The sequence below is a fragment of the Drosophila tropicalis genome, unplaced genomic scaffold (genome assembly GCF_018151085.1).
Source record: "Drosophila tropicalis isolate 14030-0801.00 unplaced genomic scaffold, ASM1815108v1 contig_878, whole genome shotgun sequence".
Lineage (NCBI taxonomy): Eukaryota > Metazoa > Arthropoda > Insecta > Diptera > Drosophilidae > Drosophila > Drosophila tropicalis.
The window spans coordinates 14028641-14054853 of NW_027173374.1; the positions used below are offsets into that span (position 1 = coordinate 14028641).

General features: G+C 39.1%; 2 protein-coding genes across 2 annotated transcripts in view; one reads left to right on the plus strand and one right to left on the minus strand.

Moving 5' to 3' along the window:
* Positions 1–17619, minus strand: part of beat-IIb (beaten path IIb) — a 30398-nt gene extending 12779 nt beyond the window's left edge. Inside the window, exons 1-2 of the mRNA XM_068300201.1 lie at positions 17420–17619; positions 260–1399 (exon numbers count right to left, since the gene is read on the minus strand). The gene's annotated coding sequence lies outside the window, so the exon portion shown is untranslated. The remainder of the gene's footprint in view (positions 1–259; positions 1400–17419) is intronic.
* A 437-nt stretch (positions 17620–18056) lies between these two features.
* On the plus strand, positions 18057–24802 carry LOC137583914 (uncharacterized). Its single transcript, XM_068299103.1, has 2 exons — positions 18057–18146; positions 24716–24802. Exons 1-2 carry the CDS (start codon positions 18057–18059, stop codon positions 24800–24802), a joined length of 177 nt encoding a protein of 58 aa, XP_068155204.1.
* Positions 24803–26213: the final 1411 nt, after the last annotated feature.

Below are 26213 nucleotides of genomic sequence, written 5' to 3' on the forward strand. Positions count from 1 at the left end.
TACCATTGACTTGAGCTATTTTATTTATGTATCATTTAGGTTTTTCTTTATTTTTTGCTGTTGCTTATTGCTGCTGCATCTCTATATCACATGGGTTGTACATCTTTTTTTCTCTTGCACATTTGGTTTTAGTTTTTGCTAGATTTTTTTTCTTGGGTGTGTGTGGTCTACTAAATCAGAGACATTTAAGCGCAGCATTTTTGTTAAAAGTCATTCACTGAGCTTGGCCATGGCTCATTTGTTGGTGCTTGCTACTTACCACACAAGACGCATAGCAGGAGTAGCAGCATCAGCACCAGCAACAAGAGATGTGGCATTTGAAATGGCAGGATGCTGCTACTGTTGGATCTGTGAATGCTGCCAGGGATGCTGCTGATTCCCCTGGGTGTGGTGGTGGATCTGGTGGCGTTTGTGGATATGGCGATACCACGACACCTACGCATGGCTGCTGCCTTTGTGGAAAGAGTCCCCATAGTTGTAGCTAGTCTTGTCATCGTCGTCGTCGTCAGTGTCGCCGCTGTGTCTGTTGATGGCAACATGTTGTTGCCTCTGGCATGGTGATTCTGCATTTCCGCGTTGCCACTGTTAAATTTTGCTCGTTGTTTTGGTTTTACTATGCGTCTACACTTGCAGGTTGACAAGTCGCTGTGTTCGTGTGTGAGTTTAGTGCCGAGTGATGTGGATAGAGTTGATAGCGTCTGCCACATTGTCAACGTTTTTGGCCACTTTGGCCGGGACTTGCCGCCAGACATTAATTAAGTGTGAAATTAATGAATGAGTGACGGCGAGGGGCAGCAGAGAGGGACTAAGAAAGACCGGGAACGGAACCGGGACCGATTGTATTGCTCTTGGAAGTTTTTGTTAGCACCAAATGAAGAGAGATTTAAAGTTTTTTGGTATTTTTTTTTTGTGGAATTTTTAATCTAAGCTAGTGTTTGCTTAACACGTATTTTCTTGATTCGGAAATTTTTCCATTTGCACGTTTTGCACTAATTCGAAATTTGCAATTTCAATTAACCGCACTAGTATAATGTTTGCTTCTCTTTAATTTTTTTTTTCTATCTTTGTTTTCGTTTGCTTCTCTTTTTCCCCTCCGATTTCTTATCGCCTTCCCGCAAAACGAACACGTCACACAACCGTCAGGGGCACGACTAAAAATGCGGCATACAGTATTGTTGTTGTCGGCAGCATAAAAATGTTGCCTCTGTCTGATGATGTTTATGTTGCTGGCAACATGTTGCCTGGAACGAGGCACCACTCGCAGCCTATGCCTTTGTCGTACGGTTCCGCGAAAATTGTTTGTCACTTGACATTTATTGAGGATTTTTACTATTTGCCTCTAATTGCTGCTGCTGCACAAATTTTCATTTACTTCGTTTTTAACGACCTGAAGCGGGAGCTGGAAAGGAAAGATGTAAAAATGTTTCAATTAGTTGTGCTGGCAGAAATATTAATTTTACTACATGGTCGTAATGGCAACATAGACAAGAGTTCTAAATAAATAATATACGAGCAAGCAAATGTAGGAAAATCAATTTAAACGATCGTCACGTCCCAAGCACGCATCACTGTACTCTGACCTCTCCCCGCATGACCGTCCCTTGGCCGTAGGCACGTTTGATTTATGTGGCTCCCGTCTTTCAGTGTTATTTCGCCTGATAAAGCATTTTCCGTTTGACCTTACTCAATCGAACGCACAACAAGAATGTGACCCAAAACTTTTGAACCTTTTACGTGCAGGCTAATTAGCAGTGTAGGCATCTAATTTGAACTTTGCTTCCCCCAACTAATACACACTCTCCATGAAACTCCAAAGAATCCCAAAACAAACCAATTGGTTTTGCATTATTTATGACCACCCCCAACCCCCATCCGACGGCTATGGTTAATTATGCGATTCAATGCCGGAAAGGCGAATTGTGAAAATCCTTTAAGCCTATGTCGGCAATTAGCTATTCCACTCTTCTATGATATGGAACAAAGGCCATTCGATTGAAGAGTAATGTGTCGCTACTACCTCTTTATCTCTCCCTCTCGCTCTCTCTCTCTCTCTCTCTCTCTCTCTCTCTCTCTCTCTGTGTGCATGCATGACAATCGAAGAATCACTTCCGTTGGCCATCAGTTGCATCTCCACTGCACTTCACACATCAATTCCTGCTCCCAATTGTTATGTGGCTACCAAATCATCACAATTAGGCAGCACAACGAGAAAAAAAGGGGGGAAATATATGGATTAGTGTGGAGGGTTGTATGCGGCAGGGCCATTGTGGCAGGGGCAGGGGCCGAGGCAAGCTGCCTATATTTAGTCACTGACTTGCTTAGAGTTCTGTTCCCCTCATTTATAATATTTTGTCATTGTCTGTGACTTGAAATTTGTTATTGTTCCTGTTGCATTTTATTAATTTCTCTTCGTGCTTCTTTTTGGTTTGTTTGTTGTCATATTTTTACGTTTGTTTATTGATTAAAATGTGCATACAGGCGGATTGAGAGAGGGAGATGGAGGGGGGATGGCGTCTGCTGGCAGCCGTTGTTGTTTTGCGGTTGTCGTTGTTGCTGTTGTAAACATGTGTTGCCAGCAACATTATCACTGCTGTTGCAACCATTGTTATTTTTATTGCCCCCCTTCATTCTACATCCCTCCGCTACTGTGTGTGTGTGTGTTTTATTTTAAATAAAACATCATTTTTACATTTTTTTCTTGGGTTCATGTAATTGTTTCTCCCTCCTCTGTGTGTCCCTCCCCTCCCTATGATATTTGTTTACCTAGCCTAGACCACAGTTGCCAAGCGATATATAGCAGCATTCCGCTCCTCACATCTCGGAAAACTTCTCTTTTGTTTGTACAAATTATTATGAATGATAATTTTGTCTGACGCATTTTTCATGAAATTATATTTTTTTCTCTTTCTTTCTGACGGTTTTATTGTTGCTTTTGTGGTTTCTTCTGTTTTTTTTTTTTTTTTTGTTTTATGAATTTTATAATTAATTATGTTTGACATATTTTACATGCTTTCAGTTTGTTGAAGCTGTGGCTCTTTCTTTTTTACATCTTGATTGATTTTGCTTAATACACGGCCATTTATCATTAAATTTGTAAGGGGGCGAAACGGAAATGTTTTGGTAACAAAGGAGATTTATTAGTTTAAGTTCAAAGGATACAAGCCACTGAACAATTTGCAAATTTCGCAAGGGAAGCGAAAGAGAGTGATGAAAACGTGGGAGGGGGAGTAAATTGCTATACTAATATGCATTATTTATCAATTCATGTTTCCCTTTCTATTAGATTGGAATGCTAATTGCTAAACATATCATTTTCATTTTAATTGGCTGCATGTGGTTTACTTTCGTATAATTATTTACTTAGCTCCAAACCCTAACCGTCTATCTGTCATACCGCGCCCCCCCACAAACACACATCTTCGGGAAAAAGAACATTTGTTTTTCGATTACCATTGCCATTGTGCAATTTTATTCGTAATACAGACACAAAAGAATCCTGTTTCACAGGCGGAGCAAAATAAGGGGACCGACTAAAGCCTAATTTGCCTGATTTGAAGTAAAGACTTTCAGTTTCTGATACAGATGGTTCAAAGAAATTAAATACACTGAATTTGTGACTTCAGATAACTCTTACTCAGCTAACCCCCTCTCAGATTGAAGAATTAGACACCTCTGTATCGTACATACTTTGGCTCAAGACAAACGACAAAACGACATTTGCCTGTTCACATGAGACTGAACGAACAATAAATGAAGGCCATGTCAAAGTACTATGGCAAAAAGCTGCCAGGACTAAAGACAATTAGTTGATTGGCGTGCCAAGAATGGGACACAATGCTAGAACAAAAAGAGAAAGCCAAAGACGGTGGAAATGGGAGGTAAAAAGCAGTGCGGAAAAAGCTGCTTAGAGTCTTCCGAGTTGGTTTTAATTAAAAGCAGATTAACATTGCGCGTGCAATGTATTTGCAAAAACACAAGCCGCGCCCCTCACAAACACCTACTGTCACCCACCTAAGCAAATTATTGTTAGCCTCTTCTTCCTTCCATCCATTCAACCAGCCATGTACAGACATTGACAATGACAGACAGCTGTGTATGTGTATGTGTGGGTTTATGTTTGGGTGTGTAAGTGTGCGACAATTGCCAGAATAAAGTCAACGTCATTTTGAGTGGCTTTCTTAGACCCAATCTCATTCCCTTTCCACTTGCCACAGCCACCGTCACCCCTTTAATTCTTACTTCATTCGCTTCAATAAAACATTTTTATGCATATGCAAGGCTCCTTCCTGCAAATTGTATCTTTTGCAACTTCGTTGAGATGTTTGCCGCTAGCTGTTGCAGCTCCTTGTTACTCGCCACATCAGTCACCGCTCACTTGACACATTTCGCCCCGCCAAGCAATTGGCACGAAGACAACAGCAACGACAATGACAACAACCACGCCATATATCCAGCATATCCATTCAGCACGTGGCAATAAAAGTTCTCTGTCGTTGAATGGCTAAAAATATCTTTCAAGTTTCTTTTCACACCAAATTGCCAAGGCTGTGGCAACAAAATTGAAATGTTTATTTCAAAGTATCTTTTTGTCTTCGCCCGAGACTTCCGTAGAGTCCGTGGGACTAGTATCAGCTGTCAGGTGAGCATGAGCCGGAGCTAAAGCTGAAGAGCATTGTCGTTTGTGCGCATTGTCATAAATCTGTCATTAAAGTCGATGACACATTTTTTGGGGCATTGATCTCCAGTGGTGGGTTAAGCCTGTGGCAGTCATTTAATAGTCTGCTCGCAATGTTCACACCACGTCAAAGATTTTCACATCAGCTTAATTAACACTCCACCAAACTCCGCCCAGGCCATCTAAGTGTGTGTGTGCGTCCTCAATTTCACCATTTTCGATTTACAATCCCATTTCCAATACCAAATGCCAAATCCCTTTCTTTTTTGTTTTTATACATGGCTCGTTTGGCTGCAATTTGCTGCACTTAATTGCCACGAAATGCGCATAAATGCATTTTTATTTAATTTCGCTTTAAAATTGATTTTGCACATCCCCTCACTTAACCCACTCAACTCCATCTGGTGGCAGAAAGTCACACAAGCGCATTCTTTCCCGTTACGCCACATCTGACATTCTGCCATCAAAGTGTAGGCAACCGCCTTATGAATGGATTTTATTCATCATCGTCATATTTTGTATTTTTGAGTTTTCATATTTTTTCCTGCTCTTTATTTTCTTGTTGTGTATTTCATTTATTGCTCGCTGCGGGCAACTTGACTTTGAATCTTTAGCTTCGTTGCCTTCAGCGGAACCGATTCTGGCTGCGGTTTCTCTGTTGCTTGCTTCTATTTCTACTGCATCTGTGAATTAATTAAAAGCCTTTGTGGAATTTTAGAGAATAAACTGCATTGTTGTTGGTCGCCTGGCACGCCCTTTTTGGCATTTAATCTAAAGCAAGAAATGAAGTTCCAACTGCGTTTCACTAAGCTTGCAAATTGTGCTAAAATATACAAAAGAAAAACCAAGCCAAAGCCATCAATTCACTAACATCGCTCTCCCTCTAGTCTAAATAGTGAACAATTAGGTTAATGTTAAATTATGTTTTTGGCTTTAAATTTCGTTTTCTTTATTACGTGTTTTATTTGAAATCTTTAGTCATTTGTTCTTTGTGCAATTGTTAATCGCCCATCTGCTAGCCAAACTTAAGAAGTTCGATGTTATGTGGAACAGATATAGCAAGATATATGTAAAACCTGAATAGCCGATTCACTTAGTGTTCTTAATGGATTTTCTTCTCTCTGTTTAATGTTGGCTTAAAGGCTTTGGGATTGAGTTGTTTATTGCAAGAAGCTGTGCATTGTGCATCAGATAATCCTCACTGCAAGCTATTTATATACAAATATATTTTAAAGCGGAATTGTAATTAATTCCTTCCTTGGACCTCGAAAGTATCTGTAGGCCTTTTCGGCACTTTCTTTTGTTAGCTTTATGTGTAGAACTTCCTGGGCCCAAAGCTATAATTGTCCAATTCAGTTGGTAATTTAAACACAAGAAAAATATTGTACCTACGTAGCGGAATTAGAATTCCGATGGCCAACAGCATTCGGGCTACTTGAACCTTTTCCTAAATCTCTCACACAAAATCCAATTACGTAAAAAGGCGAACCAAACTAAGGTCAAAGTTGAGTTTCTCACACCCACACACACACACACACACACACACAACACACAGTTGAACATACAAATATATATGTATACATAGCACTTGAAATCAAATTTTCATAATAAGAGTGAAACGAAAACGCTAAACGGAGAAAAACAGGAAAGCATAACGGATGCGAATTTAATAATAATAATATAATTTTGGCACAATTATCTCAACAAATTAAGCCAAACCGCCGAGCTGCTCAAGTGGACAGATCTCACCATATCGTTTTGTGTTGCTGTTGTTGTTGTTTTTGATGTTGATGCTTTGACCCAAACGACAGCTCATTTTGCGGGCAACTGTGAGGCACATGGGCCCGAGGTCTGGCCCCGTTCTATGTAATTAAATTGAAATTTCAATATTGCGAATGCCAGCACAAGGTCCGGGAACCAAAACCAGAATCCAGTACAGAGCCATAAGCCATAGGACCCAAGCCACGGGGCATATAGCAGCTGTCGCTTGGCTCTTTCATTTTTTTTTTTTTTTTTTTTGTCTGTGAGTTGGTTTGCCCTCTCGCCCCCAACGGCAAGTATTGCTGATTTATAAGTCGTGGCCAAAAATGCTGCAAAATTAAAGTATAATTTATGTGGCAGACTCATAGCGCATATCCTGCGGATGCGGATCCTGCTTATCCATTGAGTGCGTAACCTTGCCGTCTCCCACTCCATTACACTCTACCCCCACCGCATCCCATTCCATCTATCCCACATCCCAGTCCATCGCAGCAGCCAGAATCAACGATGTATACAAAAAAAAAAAAGGGCGGCAAAAAAAAAAAAAAAAACAAACAGGCAACGAAACGAGAAATACTTGGCAAGCTTAATGTTGCCTGAGCCAACTTTGACCTGCCTGCCACGGCGGCTATGGCGTCGGCGGCAGCGTCGGATGCTTGGCATCACCACCACATCACATTCACCTGCCATTGGCCCCCGCCTGTTCCCTGACCCATGCACCTCCCATACGCAAAGTGTTAATGTGTTTATGTGGATGGCGATGACTCTGCCACGTCCTGCTTCGAGTGTCCTTGCTCTTTTGCCACTTGAGTTATTTAAATTGCGTAAGTGGGCAGAGGGGAAGGCAACTGGGCTTTGGGTGGTGCTAGATGGGTGGTGGTTGCTGTTGCTGAATGGGCAACTGAAGATTGATAAAATATGTTAATTGCGCTTGTTGTGTGTGTGTGTGTGCAGCACATCTTGCATGAAATTGTCACCAACAATGCTGAAAAGTTAATTTTCTTGGTCTCTTTTTTTTAACGCACTCGTAAATTTAAAAGACAACAACAACACAGCGAAGAAAGCACATTTTAATTGTATTTATTGTGTACTTTAGGGCATTCGAGAAGATATTCTTTTATCAGTTTTCGCCTTGAAAGGATGTTTTCTTTTTGAATGATTTACTATCTGAGATTAACTCAATTTTGAGACAATTTGTTATGGATAATTTGAATCAACATGACGTATGAGTTATTTTACTAATAAGTTAATGTTTAGATGGTATGGATGAGTTAACTTTTGAGTTAGTTGTTTGTTCATAATGATAATTTTTCCCCTTCCAACTGAAAAGAAGCAAAAACCAATGTGAAACCTCAAATTTGCACAAAATCAACAATTTAAATATGGCAAGGACTGATACTAATACGTTTTCTCTTGCTTGACCGATAACCATGCTCTCTAGACCCATTGGCATAACCTTTGACTCAAAGACACAAATACACAAACATCAGAATGTATACATGTATGTATGTGTATTATACAGTTACAAGCCATGCATGGCAGCATTTCTCCTGTTATTGGCAGGCCAATCGAAAGCAGCAGCAGCCAAGTCAGTTGTAGGCCAACAATTATTGGTTTATAAGGTTTACATGTGTGCTCGGAACTTGGTTATATAAGCTAAGCCAATGTTAAAGAACGGCAAAAAAAAAAAGTAAAACATTCAAACATATTTATATCTACATATATACATACATATGTAGAAGGCACAAATAAAGAGAAGTTGTTTCTTTACATCCGAGTTGATTGTGTATATATGAAGAAATGGGAGAGCAAAAGTGTGTGTTTGTGTATATCCTTCCTGTTTGGTGTTCGTTTTGGCTTTTGTTGACTCAATTTCCGCATTTAATGACCCGTTACCAAATATGCCTGAAATTTTAGAAAAAGAAAAAAAGGAAGAAGGAGAACCAAAAATCCAGCAGCTGTTTGCTGCTGCCGTGTGGTTGTGTGGTTTCCTGATTAGGTTGTTCCTTTACTCGAGCTATTCATTTGCGAAACGCAACAAAATTAGAAATGATTATAGAATTATGAGACAGAGTGAAGACCACACACGAACGAGGCTTAAAATCTCATCATAGCTATATAAATATGGCGTTAAAAATCCATTTCACCATCTTTATAACATTTTCCATTCTCTCTCTATTAGTTTTAGCTGTGTGTGAACGTGAAATGAAAACAAATAACGAAATGCGATACGCAATTATAGCATAATCCATGGCAATAATCAAATGCTATATAACCCATGGCCAAAAAGCCAAACAGCAGCTATCGAAATAGACCGAATAGTCCAAATAGCAACATGTGCGTGGGGTGATGTCGCTGGGATTTCGATAATGGAGCGCATAAATGTTTTTTAACAAAAAGCAGCAGCAGCAAACAAAGGCAATCGGAAAGGTCTCCGAAATCGAATGGATAAGGCTTGTGGGTGGTGAGAGAGGGTATTAAGGGGATGATTGGAAATTGTGGGCAGAGCGGGGGCTCATAAACAACAATAAACACGCTTGTCCGTCCCCCCTTTCTTTCCATTGACCATATTATTTTGGTTTGCTATGGGGAGTGGGTGAAAAAGGATATTGCCAGTCTTCAACTTGGCATGCACAGGACATCCAGTCGCCTTTTACTTCTCATTCTCTTTCGTTTTTCAATCCTTTGCACAAATAAAGTTTTTATGACGGCTATTTGTAACCTTTTTTGGATTTACCGCCAACGCTTGCTCCACTTAATATATGGCCTAATAGCGGTTAGCTTTCCCTTTGGCTTTGATTTAAAAATATGTTTTATTCTCGCCGTCTGCCAGCATCTCAATTCAGAGTCTCGATTGACCATGTAAAGCCAATGAAAAGGGATATGTTTATAGGAGTTTTTCTCCCTATCTCCCTCTGTCTCTCTTTTTATATCCCTCTCTTTCTGGTATATGTGTGCTTGTGTCCTTTTCTTTGCTTGTTTGCTGCCTGACTTTGTAACGCATAATTTCAACATAATAACTTTTTCAATGCTGTTGTCTTCCCTTCGTCTTCATCAGCATCTCTGTCTTTGTTAAGGAGGAAAACAAGACACGACGAGATGTCCTTTTCAACGCTATCATCCTTTATATTGTCATCGCTTGTGTCTGTGTGTGTGTGTATATTAATCTGGCTTTTATTATTATTATTGGTTTATTTTACACTTATGACAAGAGACGGTCATTGAACAAACGAAAGCATTTATTTTTTCAAGTAAAATAATTAAACTTTTTATTACTTTGTTTTCTTTCTCGTCTCTTTCTTTTGAATACTCTGAGAAATATATTTATATACTACTTTAATTCAAAAGTTAAGATTACAATTTGATCTTAGTCTTTTTTTTTTTGACAAAGAGTATTCTGAAATGAAAAATGATCTGATCTGATCACACGGTTCTAAAAACGTGTGAAGAGTATCTTAACTTCTACAAGTCTTTGCCAAAGTTTTGCAAACACTTTGATTATTGTTATATTTGTTTTATTTATTTACTGAAATGCATCCGTTTTGCATTACCTATATAATATAAATAATAAATCTATTTTATTTACCAGAATTCACTTGTTTATTTATTTGTTTGTTCGCTTCTGATTAATTTATTCATTTAAGTGGTGAATCAGCGGATTATTCATTTGTTTTGCTTACTAAAGGTGGAAAATTGTTGATTTATTTAACAGAAATCATAATGAATGAATGTAGATAAGGTCATGGGCAATTAATTGTACTTATGAGTTTTACATATCATTAAGCGAAAATCTCTCTCTCTCTCTCTTGCCACTGAGCAGTAAAGCATTTCGGGTACATTATTCTTATGTCTGCCTAGAAAAATCTTACTATAGTCATTAAAAAAGTTTTTTTTATTCCATTGTGGAATAGATGAATAAGTAGATTTATATATATACTTACACCTACGCTTTTATCTGATTCTGTTCATATGCTCATCCTCTCTCTTTCTCTCGTTCTCTTTGTCTCTATCTCAGTCTGTCCTTTAGTGTCTTTCTTTCTCCTTTCCCATGGAAATGTCCAAGCGTATTTTATTTCTTTTACAAGTTCTTTCACAAAGGAATAATGCGCTTATGTGATAAATTTTTTTATGTTATGTATAAAGTTTTTCTTTTCTTTTACTTTATTTGATATACATATATCGTGCATAATTTGTAATACTACATAAAGCACGAATCCAAAAACAAACAAGCCAAAAAGAGAGAAACAAAGAGATGGAGAAAGAGCAAACATTATGTAAACTAGTAAAAAGTCGAGTTTAACCAAATAACAGTAGCTAACTAAAGAAAAACAAGAGCCATTTCGAACTCAAATGAATGAATTGTTAACTGTCATATCAAAAAGTGTCAATAAAAAATCATAAAAATATGATTCCCATATTCGTGCATGATGAAACACAGAGATCACAGTGGGATGTCCATCAGCTTCACATCCACATTCAATACGATTCCCATTCCCAAGCTCTCAAAGACGATGATGATGATGACGATGACGACGACGATGGCAACAACATGAACATTATTGTCAAACGCATTTGAATCGTATGTATATATGTATATATCTATATATATTTACTATATACTCGTATATTGCGTATATTGTAGCTTGTTTGTTACACATATCCAATAAATTTACATTTTTATCGAAAAAGTTTCCCTCCCTTGCTGTTGTTGTTGCTTGCTGCTGCTGTTTCTGCCGCAGCAAAGCGGAAATATCAAAAATAAATCTCTGGCTTGTTTCCGTTGTTAGAATGCGAATAACAGACTCTAACACTTGTAATTGGCAGAGATACACACTCACACACACACACAGGCACACGCGCAAACACTCAATGGCACACACACACTGACACATTTGAAACAAAAACATCAATTTGCGACTTTTAATGGCATCATCATTGACTCAATCAGTAGTGAAACTTTCATTTGCCTCAAACACATCCCTCTCTCTCTCTTCCCCTGGTGCTCCTGGTTTTGCTGTGTGTGAGGCAATGACAACTGTATCCTTAGCCATTGTCTCTGCATTTCATGTGTATTTTCTTTTTGAGAAGAACAAATCGCACACGCTTCTAAATTTTTTGGTGGCATCTATGTTCGGTTACTCATAATTCATCATATATTTAGTTTAATGCACTGACCAAACATACTGAGAAAGTGCGTCTATGCCAAGTCTATGGCAAATTAAATGATTTGTGGCTTTGGCAACATATTTGTGCTGTCTGCTTTCTTTACTATCTGGTATTTTATGACTCCCCTGGGTAAAGACAGCGCCAGAAAATAGGCAAGTATTTTGAGAGCACGTCTCAGCGTGGGGTTTCTCTACATATTTTCCAACTCCTCATGCATACATATGTGGAATGTACTTTGGAAGCTTCTTTGTTTTACATACAACGATTCCACCGACGCTGTTGGTAGTAGCGATGGTTGAGGGGGATACTGCTTGTGCACCTTGTTGACGCCAGCTGCGTGTCAACTGAATGCCTCTGCATTATTCACACAACCATGGCATCTACAATGTGCCCTCTACTCAGTCAAGCAACCATTCATTGCGTCTGTCATTCAGTCATTCATTCAGTCATTCATTTGCTGCCAGCTGTAACACGCCCTCTCTGCACTCTGCACAAGCAAGAAGCAGAAAGCATGTCATGCAAACTATACTTTACAGGGTGTTCGAATGAAAGGATGTGAAATGGGCGTGGCAAAAGGGTAGCTCTTTGTCTATTGCATGGGTGTAAATGGAATGACTGGAGTGTGTAGCAAATGAATGGCTATCACTTTGGCAACAGGATCGTCAGTTGACATCTGATAAATCGTGAGCAAAGAAATTGCTGAGGTCAGGCAATGGCTAAAATGATGAGACTATGTTGAAAGTCAAATCGATCATACAATTAAAAGAAAACGAATGATTTTTGTTTCAATATCTGCAAAATGGTTAAGAAAGTGATTGGAATATTTTCACTTGACTAAATATTAAACAATATCTGTGTATCAGAAATTAAAAGAGCTTAGAGCTTAACGTTTATCCTGGACATTTTTAGTGCCGTCTTCATTTTATTGCCTTGCGATCAAAGAAAGCTTCCCATATGCCACAAATCTAACATCTTAGTCTGTGAGGGCAAAATTAAAAACATTCATGCATACATAATGCCTGAATCTTCCACTCCTCGCTTCTCCGCTCACTCATTGTAGGTACATATATGCTTTTCTTCCTTTATGATCCCTTCGTTTCCCAAGCAGCGGAAGAGTTTACCTGCCACTAATGGAAGTCGATAAGCCGGCTCGCTGCAAACCTGGCGTAAAGAAAAACGCAAAAATGTTGGCCATATTTGTGTAAGTTTAAAGCATACCACAGCCAGTTGCTGCTGTATCTAGCAGTATAGCCAGCTTTCCACATATACCTATGTACATACGAACATATGTGTCTATTTGTATCTATGTATATTAGCCACTAGCAAAAAAATGGAAGACAGAAAGAGATGCAATGAGTCCCAACCTAAGCGTCCGCCATGTGTTGCAAATTTTTGTAGTTCCTAGCTTATATTCCCGTTGCATAATCCCTGCATGGATAAACTACTGTCTACCAGCTTCATTTCCATCTTCATATCCTCTATGCTCTGCTCTGTTCCGTATACGACCCACAGTGCGTATGAGTTATGTAGATAACGCGGCGAACTGCTGACTAGCTGGCTGGCTGGTTGCCTTACTTTTAACCGCAAAAAGTGTTTTACTCAAAGGCATCGTAATTCTTTTGGTTCCCTTCGCTCTGTTTTCCTGCTGTCCTTGCAGAAGCAGCAACTTCAATTTCTAGATGGTGCGACCCTCGCTGAGTTATTGGCGGCTGGGGCCGTGACACTCGGCTTCTCTTTTGTGTTTCAGCTTTCTCAGAGTTCACATTTTGCCTGCTTTTTGCTTACTTTTTTTGCTCTTTTCTTCTTATTTTTCACTCAAATTTAAATTAAAACTTCGCCACTCTTGCATTTTATCCTCGACTTTATGACTTGGGTTAGCAATGTGCGTGGGAGGCAAAAACAGCAAATGGATGGATGGATGTGTGGGGTGGGGGGGATTGGGGTGTTGTCGCTCAATGAGTTGTCTGTGTGGTGGAAATCTTGTTATTGTTCCTGTTGTTGGGGTGCGTGTGAAACTTTGTGTCGACATTTTGCGGTTGTAAAGCGTCAAACGCTTAAAACTTAAATAGTTTTTTTTTTTCTGCTGCTTCCCTGCCACCCCTCTTGTTTTCTTATTTTTCTTCTTCTTCTTCTGGTGCTGCTGCTGGAAGGCACGCGAATGAATCGGTTTTCTTTTTATCAAGTTTTGAGGACTTTGGTTTCCTTTTTTCCCTTTTTCGCCCTCGTACTCTACGACTACCATAAAAGTTGTGTTGGGTTGCTTTTCGGATGTGCTCTGTTTCCTTCTTTGCATAAATATTAAAATGCTTTTTGCATTTTGCTTAATTTTATTAAAATGTTTTATAATGTTGCTGTTTTTGTATTTTTTTGTTTTTTCCCATTTTGCCACAACAATTTTTTATCTACAAGATATGAGTCTGAACATTTGTAGAGCCATGGTGCTAAAATGTAAAATGCTTATTTGAATATTTTATAAATTTTTCATTCGCGCCTTATTTTGCAAAATATTTTTGCGCACATTCTTTTGGGCCAAGTTTGACATTGAAACGAGGCAGCAAGGCAGCGGGTTGCCGCCGGCTTGAATGTGTGTATGCCAAGAGTAAGCGTTAGGTTGAATATTTGGTATGGTTATGTGCTAAATGTCTAAAACACGTCTGCTTGCTTCATCCTCACAAACACACACATGCACATAATGCTGTGGTCCTTCGCCATGCTTGTAAAGTAAATTTGCATAGATGTAGGTGGCTTGGCATTCATTTTTAGTTGAAAGCTATGCAATGGCTTAAATAAGCGAAAAAATACCACATTACCCACAGCAAGTGCCAAAATTTCTCTACCTTCGTTTCGTTTATTTTTTTTTTTTTTTTTTTCTGTCGTCTAGCAAAAATAATTATGCAACGGACAATTTTTGGAAAATGGGCAACAGAGGAAGTTTATACTTGGGGAAAATTGTTTACAACAGTATGGTGGGGATATATCCAGTTGGCCTTTGCCAAAACCGGATTGAGTGTTTACATATTTGTCATAGAATTTCCCATTTGCCACATCTTGTTTTGCTCCTTGCTCCATCTCTTCTTCATTCATTCAGATGAATATTTGGGCCAAGTTGAACATGATGTGGAACAACTGACCAACCGCATGTAGTTTTGTTGATTAAGTGTTCGAGTGTAGCTTCAGGGTAGCCGACCAACTTTTACCTTGGTGGAAAGAGGTGCTTACTTTGTCTATCTTCTTTTGAAGTTTTTGGCTCACTCACATACACAGAGAGAAAGTGGTTGGGCGTGTACTTCACATTTCAAGTAAATACACATATACATATATAGATATATACATATGTGGGGTATGCAAAGTACTTGCTGTGTTCCAAGAGAAGATTCAATTTCCACACACTTGTTTATGCAAAATCAATAAAAAGCATGTGGAAATTGTGAAAAGCAGCGTCAAAGAGGTTACAACACCTACATACATACATATACATACATACGTAAGACCAGAACCACAGCCAAGACCAGTCAACCTAAGGACTTGACAGAACAAAGTGCTGTCAAACCTTGCCCTACTAAACACACAGCAAAAAGGGTTAAAAGTTTTTCAAAAGCAGATAGAGTGCGTGAAAGTAAAAGATGAAGATTGGAAAAACAGAGGGCGATGGCACATGAGAAATCAATTTCCCGCTACAGCAAATGAAAAGCGAAAACTTTGTCAAACTTAAAGCCAAGATGAATGAAAATTTCGAAAGTTTTCAGAGCAACTTTCACCTGTCGATGCCAAAAAGAAGGAAAAAAAAATTAAACTACAAAAAAAAGCATCATTGGCATTGCCAGAATCAGTCAAACAATCAATAGTTTGATTAGCTTCGAGTGCCACATGTTGACATAGATCAACAGAAAGGCACGCAACACAAGGGAGAGACAAATAAAAATACAAAACAAAAAAAAAAAAAGAGAGAAAAACAAAACTTTGAACTGTTGCTGCTTATCTGTGAGTGGGGAAAAGTTTAGAAACAGCAGCCTCGGGCCATGCATAAACACACACACAGACATACTCTCACACGCTCAAGTTGACATTTATATGCAATAAGGAAAACAACTCAAAGTCAAAATGGCCAAAATATGCACATAAATTTCATTGGCCAAAGTTCCTAAGTGAACAGCACGCACACCTACAACAACAACGATAGCCAAAGAACATAAAACAAAACAAAAAATCCTGCCAAATGTGCACAGATAAGCGCATACAACGTAATGAAAGTGCAAAACAACAACAAGAACAATTCCAACTATGATGACAGTGAAATATAATGAAATTAAACAAATTGCTAAGGATTTACCTTGGCTACAAGCAAAACTCTTGCCCTATATCGTCTATTCCCTCTCAGTCTCGCCTCTGTTTCTGTACTGTCTATGTCATTTGCCTGCTACCTTCCTGCCAGCCCCCCGGCCAACCCTCTGACTCTAGAACATTGTCAACGAACAGCAAAGTTTTTCCTTCTGCTCTGACAAATCCTACTCCTTGTTGGGTCCATATACAAATGAGTTGTCTGCACAGCAAACGACAATTCATGTAAATTGCTTAATTTATTAGAGTTTTTCTCAGCTCGCTCCTCACACACCAGGAATCTCCTAAGGATTGCCAACATTGAGAAACCTGCAGCAACCCAAATGGCTGCCTCGCACTTCCGTCTGAGCCACGCGGCTTCCTGACTTTGACAGCGTCGCGACGTTGGCTTAAGTATTACCAATTGTTGTTGTGCTACATTTTCCTGGTTTTGCTTTGATGGGCTTTTGTTTTCACTTGTCTTCATGGTAAAATACGCGAAAAATAAAAAACACAAACGTAAAAACAAACCCAATCCAAACCGAAGAAGAAAAAAAGTTTTGCTGAATTTCCTACTTTCTTTTTGTTAAGGTTTTTTTTGTTGTTTCCTGTGTCTTTGTTCTTTTCCTTCGGCTGTGTTCCGCGAATTTGTTATCTTAATTCTTGTCATTTCAAAAATCTGCCACCATTTGTTTTTAAATAAAACTCATGGCAATTGAATTCATTAGAGAGGGTTGGGGGGGACAGGGAGCCAAAAACTTTTAATCTGGCCAAGCAAGGCGCAGCAAAAGTTTTGCCCTACATATAAAGTATACGCCGCATGTGTTTCGCCATTTGCCAGGCAAAAGTCTCACGTTACGCATACGCCCCGTTGCCATTAGTAAGGAGCGGCTGGCTGACTGACTGGCTGGCACGTAATGAAAGCAACTGTAAGCCAAGCGTGAGTAAAATCTACGTCTCCATCTCCTCAACTCTGATACAATCTCTCCATCTGCTTTCTTCTTGTTGAGTTCACAGGGCGTCAGTTTAATGGCAGCATTCATACAAATCACAGTTTGTTGCCTGGCCGGATTCTGGTCTAGCATTGCACTTTTTACCGTTTCTGTTTTCTATTTCGCTCGTTTTTTGTTTTTTTTTTTTTTTTGTGCCAAGCGTTTTTTTGGCCGGGTAACAGCATGAATAATATATGGAAAAAAATTCAAGAAAATGTATGGCACTCACACGAAAAGAACACACACACACACATTTATACTCGTAGTCACGGGAAGTGAAAAATAAAGAAAAGCGCGTCTCTGGATGTACACGAGCTGGGAGTCGGACAAAAAACTAGGTTACAAGTTGAAATTGAAAACTTAATGGCGTTACTTTTACAGCCGCCGAGAAGTAGAGCCGTGGCGAGGCTGAAGCCTCAATTCAAATCCCCTCCCTCCACACACACACACACACACACTCGAGACCCAAAATGCAAATGTCAAATTGAAATTAATATATATGACGTACCCCATAAAGTAGGCAATGCTTTCAAGGAAACTTCTTTTCATCCTTCATCTTAGTTTTCGTCTGCGTGATTTTTTTTTTTTTTGTTAATATCGCGCTTTACTGTTATTTAAGAAATTTGCCGGCTTCTTAGGTAACGTGTCACTTGTATAGCCGGCATTTATTTGGCCAGAATAGCTACTGCTTCACTTTGTTGGCTGCTGGCAACTGGCAAACTGGACGACTCAACGAGACGACTAGCGATTGCCGATAAGTGAATTCGCTGCAATTGCTCGGCTCGCAGCTTCGGCAAATGGTTTAAAAACGAACTGCAATTCGGCTTATGTTGAAGAGAATCCTCGTATTTTGAAGCTCTCTTCGTTTGTATAACAGTTTTCCCAATGCTTTGCTCCATTTTGTTCAAGTATTCCATCAATGTGTGTGAGTGTGTGTGTGTTTGTGTGTGTGCAAAATTGTGTCATTAGGTGCATTTGTTTTCGTTGTCCACCTACCCCACACTTTAGCCACACGATAGCTACATATTTGCCGCCTCTTGTGCCGTTGTTTATTTGCTTCCTCTTCAGGCCGTGTCATTTCTCTAGTAGTATGTGTTCCTTCTGTCTATCTCTCTCTGTCAACTTGGCGCCGCTCATCTAACTAAATGCCAACAATTATGTTTTGGAGTCTCATTAGTTGCAACTTAAAGTGTTCTAATGTGTCGCCGTGTGTAAAGAATGATGCCGTTAATGATGTAAGTATTACAAACGCCTGTAGGCTAGTAGGCTTCTAGCTGATGCTGGCTGAATCCAAGTCAAGTGTGTTAAACTAACTATTTCTTTTTTGAGGTCGAGTTCGTCTGTTAATTGGTATTACCTGCAGCACATGCATGATATGCATATAGTATATGTATGTTTGTTTGTCGGTGTGTGTCTGTATGGGTTCCAAATAAACAATGCTTGAAAACAAAGCAAAGGACCTAGGGCACAACTAATCACGCTGACGTCGACAGAAAATGCACTAAACAAAGGAACACCAACACCGACAACACCAACGACACAGATACAGATACAGACACAGAAACATTCACCCACAACAAACAACGCCCAACAATGGGCTATGAAAATCGCATGCTAGCTGCTTTAATAATGGCCCGGTCATGGGTCCACGCACACACACACACACACACACACACACCTATACAGTGAGTGTATGAGTGAAAGAGACAGGTGGGGTATTTAGTTGGGTTCCGACTAATTTAAGCTGCGCCTTGTTATAATTACAGCGAGGAGCAACAAAACTGCTGGAAAATGATGCGCACGTGACATCCGGCACGGTTCTCTGTCCAGGCCAGCAGCAAGTCAAAAGGACAGAGTGCAAAAAAAAGGGGAAAGAAAATCGTCAAGCAAAAGCCACAGCAGCAAAAAAAAAAAAAACAAAGACCAGGCCAAAGGCAAACAGAACAGAGTGCATCAGTTCCCCATCTTTAGTTTTCTTTTTTTTTTCATTTCGTCCTTTTTTTTGTGTTAGAAAATTATGAGTCACACAGGGCGAGGTGTGTGCGTTAGAGTGAGGAGTGGCATGGCCTTTTGCATTTTTTATACAATTTTCTGGGATTACTTGTGCAGCGGATGCCCAGGAATGAGAATGGGACTCAAGAAAATTAGTCGCGCGTCGGAAAATAATAAAACCAGAAAAAACTACACAAGATGAGGAAAAAGAAGAGGAGCAGGAAAGGGGAGTGGGTAAAAAAAAAAAAATGAAACTGTGAAACTGAAACTGAAGTGTAAATTTACTTCCGTCGCAAAGTGTGGGCGTGTGCCGTGTGCTGACAGCCATGGAAAGGCACGGTAGCAACTGTCGTGGTGGAAAGGCAAACGAAGGCAACTTTTTCTAATTAAGCGTACGTGCGGCTGTCAACGGCATCAGTGGAGCTAGCTAGCTAGCTTCAAGCAGCTTGTTCTCTCTCGCTTCACTTGTATAACTTATTGTCGTTGACAATAGTTTTAATTGAAAAGCACCCCCTCGGCCTCTGTGTTACCATGTGACCATGTGTCCGTGTGTGTGTGTGTCAGCTAGGGGGATCAACTTACCTCCGCCGGACAATTCAATCAACGCTACAAATGCTGACTGGTTTATTTTTCAAGAAGCTGCCAGACATTAAGGCGCCTCCTCCAGACATTAGACCAGCATTTGTCTTTGTAAGTGCTTAGCCCCAACTCCCCATGACTTGCCTGTCTAACCAACGTTCATTTCGCTTCCTGCTGCTATTACAGTTTCAGCTTTAAGTCATTCTCTACATCGATTAGCGCTGGTCTCATAACTTCAACGCATACGAAATCATGGTACTGCTTCAAATTCCATTTCCCCTTACTGTGTATACTGATAGATCTATCAAGCTGCATATGTGCATACGTATATACGCATGGCTACATTTTACCTGTGAGCCATAAATAAGCAAACATCCTCCATACTCGGCAGTGAGATGCAATCAGCACTAGGCCGAGACGACTAAGTCTCTACTCCAATCACTGAGCCATGGCGCCACAACTCTCTCACTCTCTCCTTCTCTTTCTCTCTTCTTTTCTTGTCTGAAGAGTCGTAGTAGTCGTCGTCGTCGTCGGCGGCGGCAAGTTTCTTAATTTTCGCTTGCTGTAAATTTGCACAACCACGCCCACAACCGCCCATGGAATACCTGCGTCACCAATATTGTTGTGAAGCCTGGCGTAGCGGAAAATCGCTTAAGATGCTGCTGATGCTTCAGAAAGTTTACCCTTTTCGATGGGCTGCTAACAGTAGTGGCTGAAATTGTTGTAGAAACTGATTGTAACAGCGATGCGCTTAGGGAAAACCAGCTATAGCAAACACTTACCTTATATAAACGCCAATTTTAGCCGTTACCTGAGATGAGTACTAAAATTGGCCTAAGAATATTTAAGATATTCGATTGCTCGCAATATCTTTATGATCTCTTGAACTTCTTAAATAAGCTTTTAGTTCAAATTTCCTTTTACATTGCGATCACAGTGAGTGTGAATGACAAACGACCATCTCTTTTGACCATCTCTGAGTGCGTAAGTTTCGTGTGGCGGAGTCATCAGTTTTGAAGTTCTGCTTCTCGTATTCGCAACTCATTTCCCAAGTCTCACAGGTTCTGATTCGCCTTTTGCAACGACAGCGTCGTTTACCTTTCGATTCGTTTCGTCTCGTTTCGTTTTGCAATCCGTAATTACAAGAAGCAGTCGCTTTTGATGCTTTTTCGGTTTAACTTTCAACGACTGCCGCCAACTAACTCAACTTTTATCCCGCAGATACACATAGTTAGTTACAAACGTACCGACATAGCATGAAAGTATAATCGACATTGTCGATTGGTGTGTGTTTGTGGTTTTTGAGCCAAAAAGTTTCTTCCTAGTTTTTGTGAAGCTCTTTTTGTTGAAATTTTGCTAATGTTTTGGAAAAGTAGAGGTTCTTACTTGGTTTTGCCTTGATTGCAAAGATTGCATATATTAAGAGGTAGCACGAGAGAGAGAAGAGAGAGAGAATTAGCGGGAGAAAGGTGTTCCTTTGTGTGTTTTGATGTTTACCCGATGGCAATGTGTTACTGTTCCTCTAAATTGCACTTAATATGCATACGAATCATTCTTGGTGTTTCCTATTTTCTTCTATCCGTTGACGCTAATTAGAAAAGTTGCTCCAGCAATTGCGTTTAACACTTTCGACTTATCCCTTGCCGTTGCCATTAACGCCACATTGGCCGTTAATATAGTCTTTGGCATTGGCTTTGTATTGAGACTTTGGTTAAAAAAAGTTTTTCACAGCAAAAACAACAACAACAAAATATGGTTTACTTAATTTGCATTTAATTACAAAGTTCTTCGTAAGAAAAAATGGTTGTGGGGAGAAAAACAAAATAAAACCAAAACATCAATAGGCCGCATCCCAATTAAAAAGATACAAAAACAAGAAAATTGAACCTGGCTCATTTGCTGCACAACACTTTGAAAGAATAAAAAGAGGGGCACACACACACGGACAAGGGTTGCCCCAAATAAACAATTGTATAAAAATAAGTAGGTATACCTAAAAATATTCATTTCTGTTTTCATATTTTTGTTATTATTATTGTCCGGGTAAAATTTAAGAAAGTAAAGAGAGATACATATTTCATTTTAAGGCATGTTTAAAAAAATTAAACTCATTTTAAGGACTACGAAATCAAGAAGAATACGTTGGTAAAATTGTAAATAAAATGAGCATTTAAGATTCAGATTTTGACTGTTTCTCAGCGATTGAACGGAAACTGAAGAAAGCGGAAACTAGCAATAACATATTGCCTAGCTTTTTTCAGTTTGCTGGGCATAAAAATGAACAAGTGAAAAACCCAAGATGCTCTTAAGTGTATATTGAAAAAGTTTTGCGTTTTGTGCTTTCTGTTTTTTGTGTAAGATTTCAAAGTTGCTCAACGGACTGGGGATGGTTTGTTAATGAAGTGTATTGGATGTTGCAGCAACCACAACAGGAAAAGGCATTTACAAATTAGCATTAGTACGCAGCAGCTCTCCCCTTGACCCATATAGCTGAGCGGATCCACTCAAATTCAAGTGACGTGCGTGAACTTGCTTATTTCGTGCACGTCCTGGCGCACGTCGCCTTCCTTGTCCTCATCCTTATAGTCATGCTCCTCCTGCTCGTTCGTTTATGCTGTCTCTATGCGTAGCCTCCGAATTGCTTTGGGAAAATGGAAACCATTAAATGGATTCTTCTGCTTACCCTCTTTTGCATATTTTTATGCTGCAACTTTCACAAAGTTTTGATTGACAAATGTATTATTTTTTATCGCTTTGAGTTTTTCCCTTAGCTTTCGCGCTTGTTTTTTTCCTCTGCATTTTATTTTTTTATGAGCATGGAAGTTTCTTCGACCCTGCAGTTACTTTTCAAATTATCTGGTTGGGGCCCAAGCACTTTTTAATTACAAATGCCAGAGAGCAGCCCCCCTGTCAGACTGCCAACTGCCTCTTCCGCTGTTGGCTGATTGACAACCGTACAAGCCATCCTGCCACCAACGAGCCAAGACTTGACTCTCGCTTTTCACAAAAGGAAAAGGAAGCAAGGAAGGCAGCAGTCAGCAAGCGCCTGATTAAATAAATTGACATAAATTAAAAGAATATAAGCTTTGCCATGGCAACAATTAAATCAAAATTGTTGCTCTTCCAGCCCAGAGAGAGAGTGTGTGTGTGTGTGAGCTCGTTGTGAATATTGTTCGTTTTTGATTACACAAAAACATGCTAATTATGTCAGTGGTTGAGATGGCACATAGACGACACTGAGAGTCCCAGGCAGGCTGAATGCCTTTGAAGTGTCTATGGCGACTGCTTTTCTGCATATGTTTTAATGTCAATTTGGAGTGTAATTAGGCTGCTAGGGAAAAAATGTTTTCTAGATGTGGCATTAGCTTTTCAGAGTTCTTACCCAACTGGAGCATGAATGGGAATTCAATATATACACTTTAACCCCATCAATAGGGTATTGAAGTGTGATGGTAATCGGTAGTCCACTTCACAATGCAATTGCTGCTGCTGCTTCTGTTGGAGTTGCATATACAAAAACTTTTTCAATTCAATAAAATGAAACGCAAGTTGAGCGCATAACAATTAAAAAGGGTGAAATCAACTTTAACTTGTATGTAGATGCAAATAAAAACCATAAATAATAAACAAAATCAGGCCAATATTTTTAAATGAATATACATATTTAGATTTATATATTGCGCTGATCATATAAAACATTGTTATTGGTACCGAATGGATAATTTAATTTGCTGACAAAGAACCATCAAATGCCCATATGAATGTATCCATGTGCTTTCGCATTTTCCAACTCTGTCTCTTTGGCTGTCTCTTTCTGTGTAATGACGTAAAAGCCAAGTAAATTAAATCAGAGACATCTTCAAAAAAAAAAAAAAAAGATGTATATATAAATAAGTTCTTTGCAATGGCCTGTTGAACCGAGGTTTTTATACACTTTATTTAATTCATTGTAATAGAACTTAAAAAATTGTGATTTTAAAATACTTTTTTAAGAACCAATAAGGTTCATGTGATTAATTTTCAGAGACCAATGAACAACGATAAGGTTTTCAAAATATTAATATGGCTACAAAGCTATTTTGAATAAAATTGGCATTTACTTTTCATCTAATTCTGGTTTAAAAAGGTGTTAAAAATTTAACAAACACTTTATTTCTTGCAGATGGATTATTATATGGGTTTGTGTCTCTCTAATAAGAGGTAAGTTTCTAACTTGAGCTATTCATTTTAAATACCGTCATACATCATTTTTGTTTCTTTTTACTGGAAACATCTAACAGAAATGAATATGCCCTTTGGCCAAAGAGTAGATAGAACTGCATTAGAAGCGAAAGCAAAAAAAGTTTGTTACATACATTTAATTGTATTTCGCTTAGTTGAATCACAAACAGTGTGTGAAGTAACGAAGAGAAAATAGAATGGAATAGCCCATAGACCCACCCATAATCAAATAAGCATAAATTAACTTGCTACAGACGCAGTCTCAGATACACATATGTACATATTTTTCTATAGAGAAAAAACCAACTGTTTGATTTAATACGAAGCATGTTAAGCTCAAAAGGTGTTAGGGCCTTTGCTTTGGTAAAAGTAATGATTACCATTTTAGTTTTTGTCACAAGATTTTTCTTTACCCTTTCACATTGTTAATTAGTCATTGATAAATGAGTACAATGAAGACAATTAGGATGTGGGACCCCCTTGGTTAAGTTGGTTTGCCATTTATTGGCCAAAAATGCTTTTCGCTTTGGATTGTTGTGTGCTGTTGCTTTCTTGCTGTTCTATATTTGATTCTCACATCTCTCTCGCAAATAAGCAGGAATTTTTTGGTTGGCTCATTGTTATGCCAGTGGCGTTCGACTGCCGTGTTCATGCTGACAAATTATGCTGTTTTATGCGTTTGTCACCAGGCCGCACACATACACGCACACAAACACACACTCGAATAAGGCCAAAAGCATGTACATATAAGACAAACTGAAAGACGACTGGAATGAAGCTGGGAAGAAGCTTTGCCAAACCGACCTGAACTTAACTGAGCTGCTTGTTTCGTTGTTGTTATATTTTTCCTCCTTTGGCCTCGGTACAGGAAGTGCCTGTTACCCAGTTCCCAGGAGCATTATCTGCGTTCGCAGTGTGAAAATATTAAATGTGCTCAGAACGAACTGATATACAGACCGAGTGAGAAACAGGCAGAAGAGCTGGCACATCATAGGTGCTGTTAATATTTTAGCTGCGACAAAGTCAAAGGCAACAACCAAAGAAAAAGTACTGGGTGGTGGAGGAGGAGAAGGGGGAGCAGGACGAGGACGACAAGTAGGATCTCCTCCGGCCGCAACGACATGGCTGACGTGTAAACAAATTGACAGCTTATAAAAACCTGGACGTCATGTGCTCACCAGAGAAGCGTTTTATTATGCAATCCAAGTTATTTGCGACACGTTTTTTGTGTTCCTTCGACTGCTGCTGCCTTTCACTCTCTTACTACTTCATGTGCTGCTGTAAACTCGAAGAAAAATTAATTATTAACAACAACAAGAGAAACGTGCCTATAATTTTTAATAATACCAGAAAGACAGTAAAAAAAGTGCTCACAAATTTTTTCATCCTGGCAATCCTACATACATACATATGTATGCTTAATATTCTTCTCTGCATAACTGCATACTGCGCAGTAACTGAGATTTAATTAATATTGCTGTTGATTTCTCTCTTTGTACTAAGTCCAATTGTGATAAGAAATGGCATCTGCAGGAGGTGACAATTAAATGAGTTCAAGAATTTGTCCTATTAAAAAAAATAAGTGACAGGAAAGTATTTCAATTAGAGGCAAACAACGCTTTTTTTTAACAGAGTAGAAGGTGAAAGTGTATTACAGCATGTAACATCCATTTTGGTATGGAACTTAACTTAGAAATAAGGTTACATCAACAACTTCTCGAAGAGCCCTCGCTTGTAAAAGCAAAGTTTATGCAAAACTGTAAGCGCATTGGACATGCATTTTACATGAGTCGCTTTTCTGCTACATTAAACCCCATTTCCCACCATCACACACACACACACACACATAGAGACACCTGTTCCCGAGCATATCAAGTAGTTTCTGGTCTTTGCTTTGATCTGCCTGGCTAACTATTGACGTAAGGCGGTGGCCTAAACAAACAGCCATCATCATAACCATTCCCATCAGCCAATAGCCCATTCCACCATTTGTGTAACCGCATTCATGGGAAAGGCAAATAGATTCCCAAATGGGAAACAAATAAATAAATCGCGCGTGCTACCTGGCTGCCTCATGCCGCTGCCGAACTCGCAGTCCCATCATGTCCTCTCCACTCTCTTCCTTGATAGCCAACCCTTGTGGCTTGTGAATGGTTTATTATTTATATTTTGGTTTGATCTCCCATAGTTTTGGGCTGGTTTCTGGCGCTGTGCATTTGACTAGTTGGTAAACAACATAAATCGAACAGCAGTTACGTAATTTAATACATGTTGCTAATAGGTTTTAATGCCACAGACACATTTTTAGGCCATGTCGTTTAGTTTGTTGTTTCGGAGTTGTTAGTTTAATATACATTTCTGTTTCTATGTTCATACATATGTACATATAATCAATGTATCTATCGCGGAATTCGTTTACTAATGCAGGCAATAATTACAAAATTGTTTGCGTGATTTATTAGGGAATTCGGCCAATACGCATAATTAGATAAAATTACTAACGACAGGGG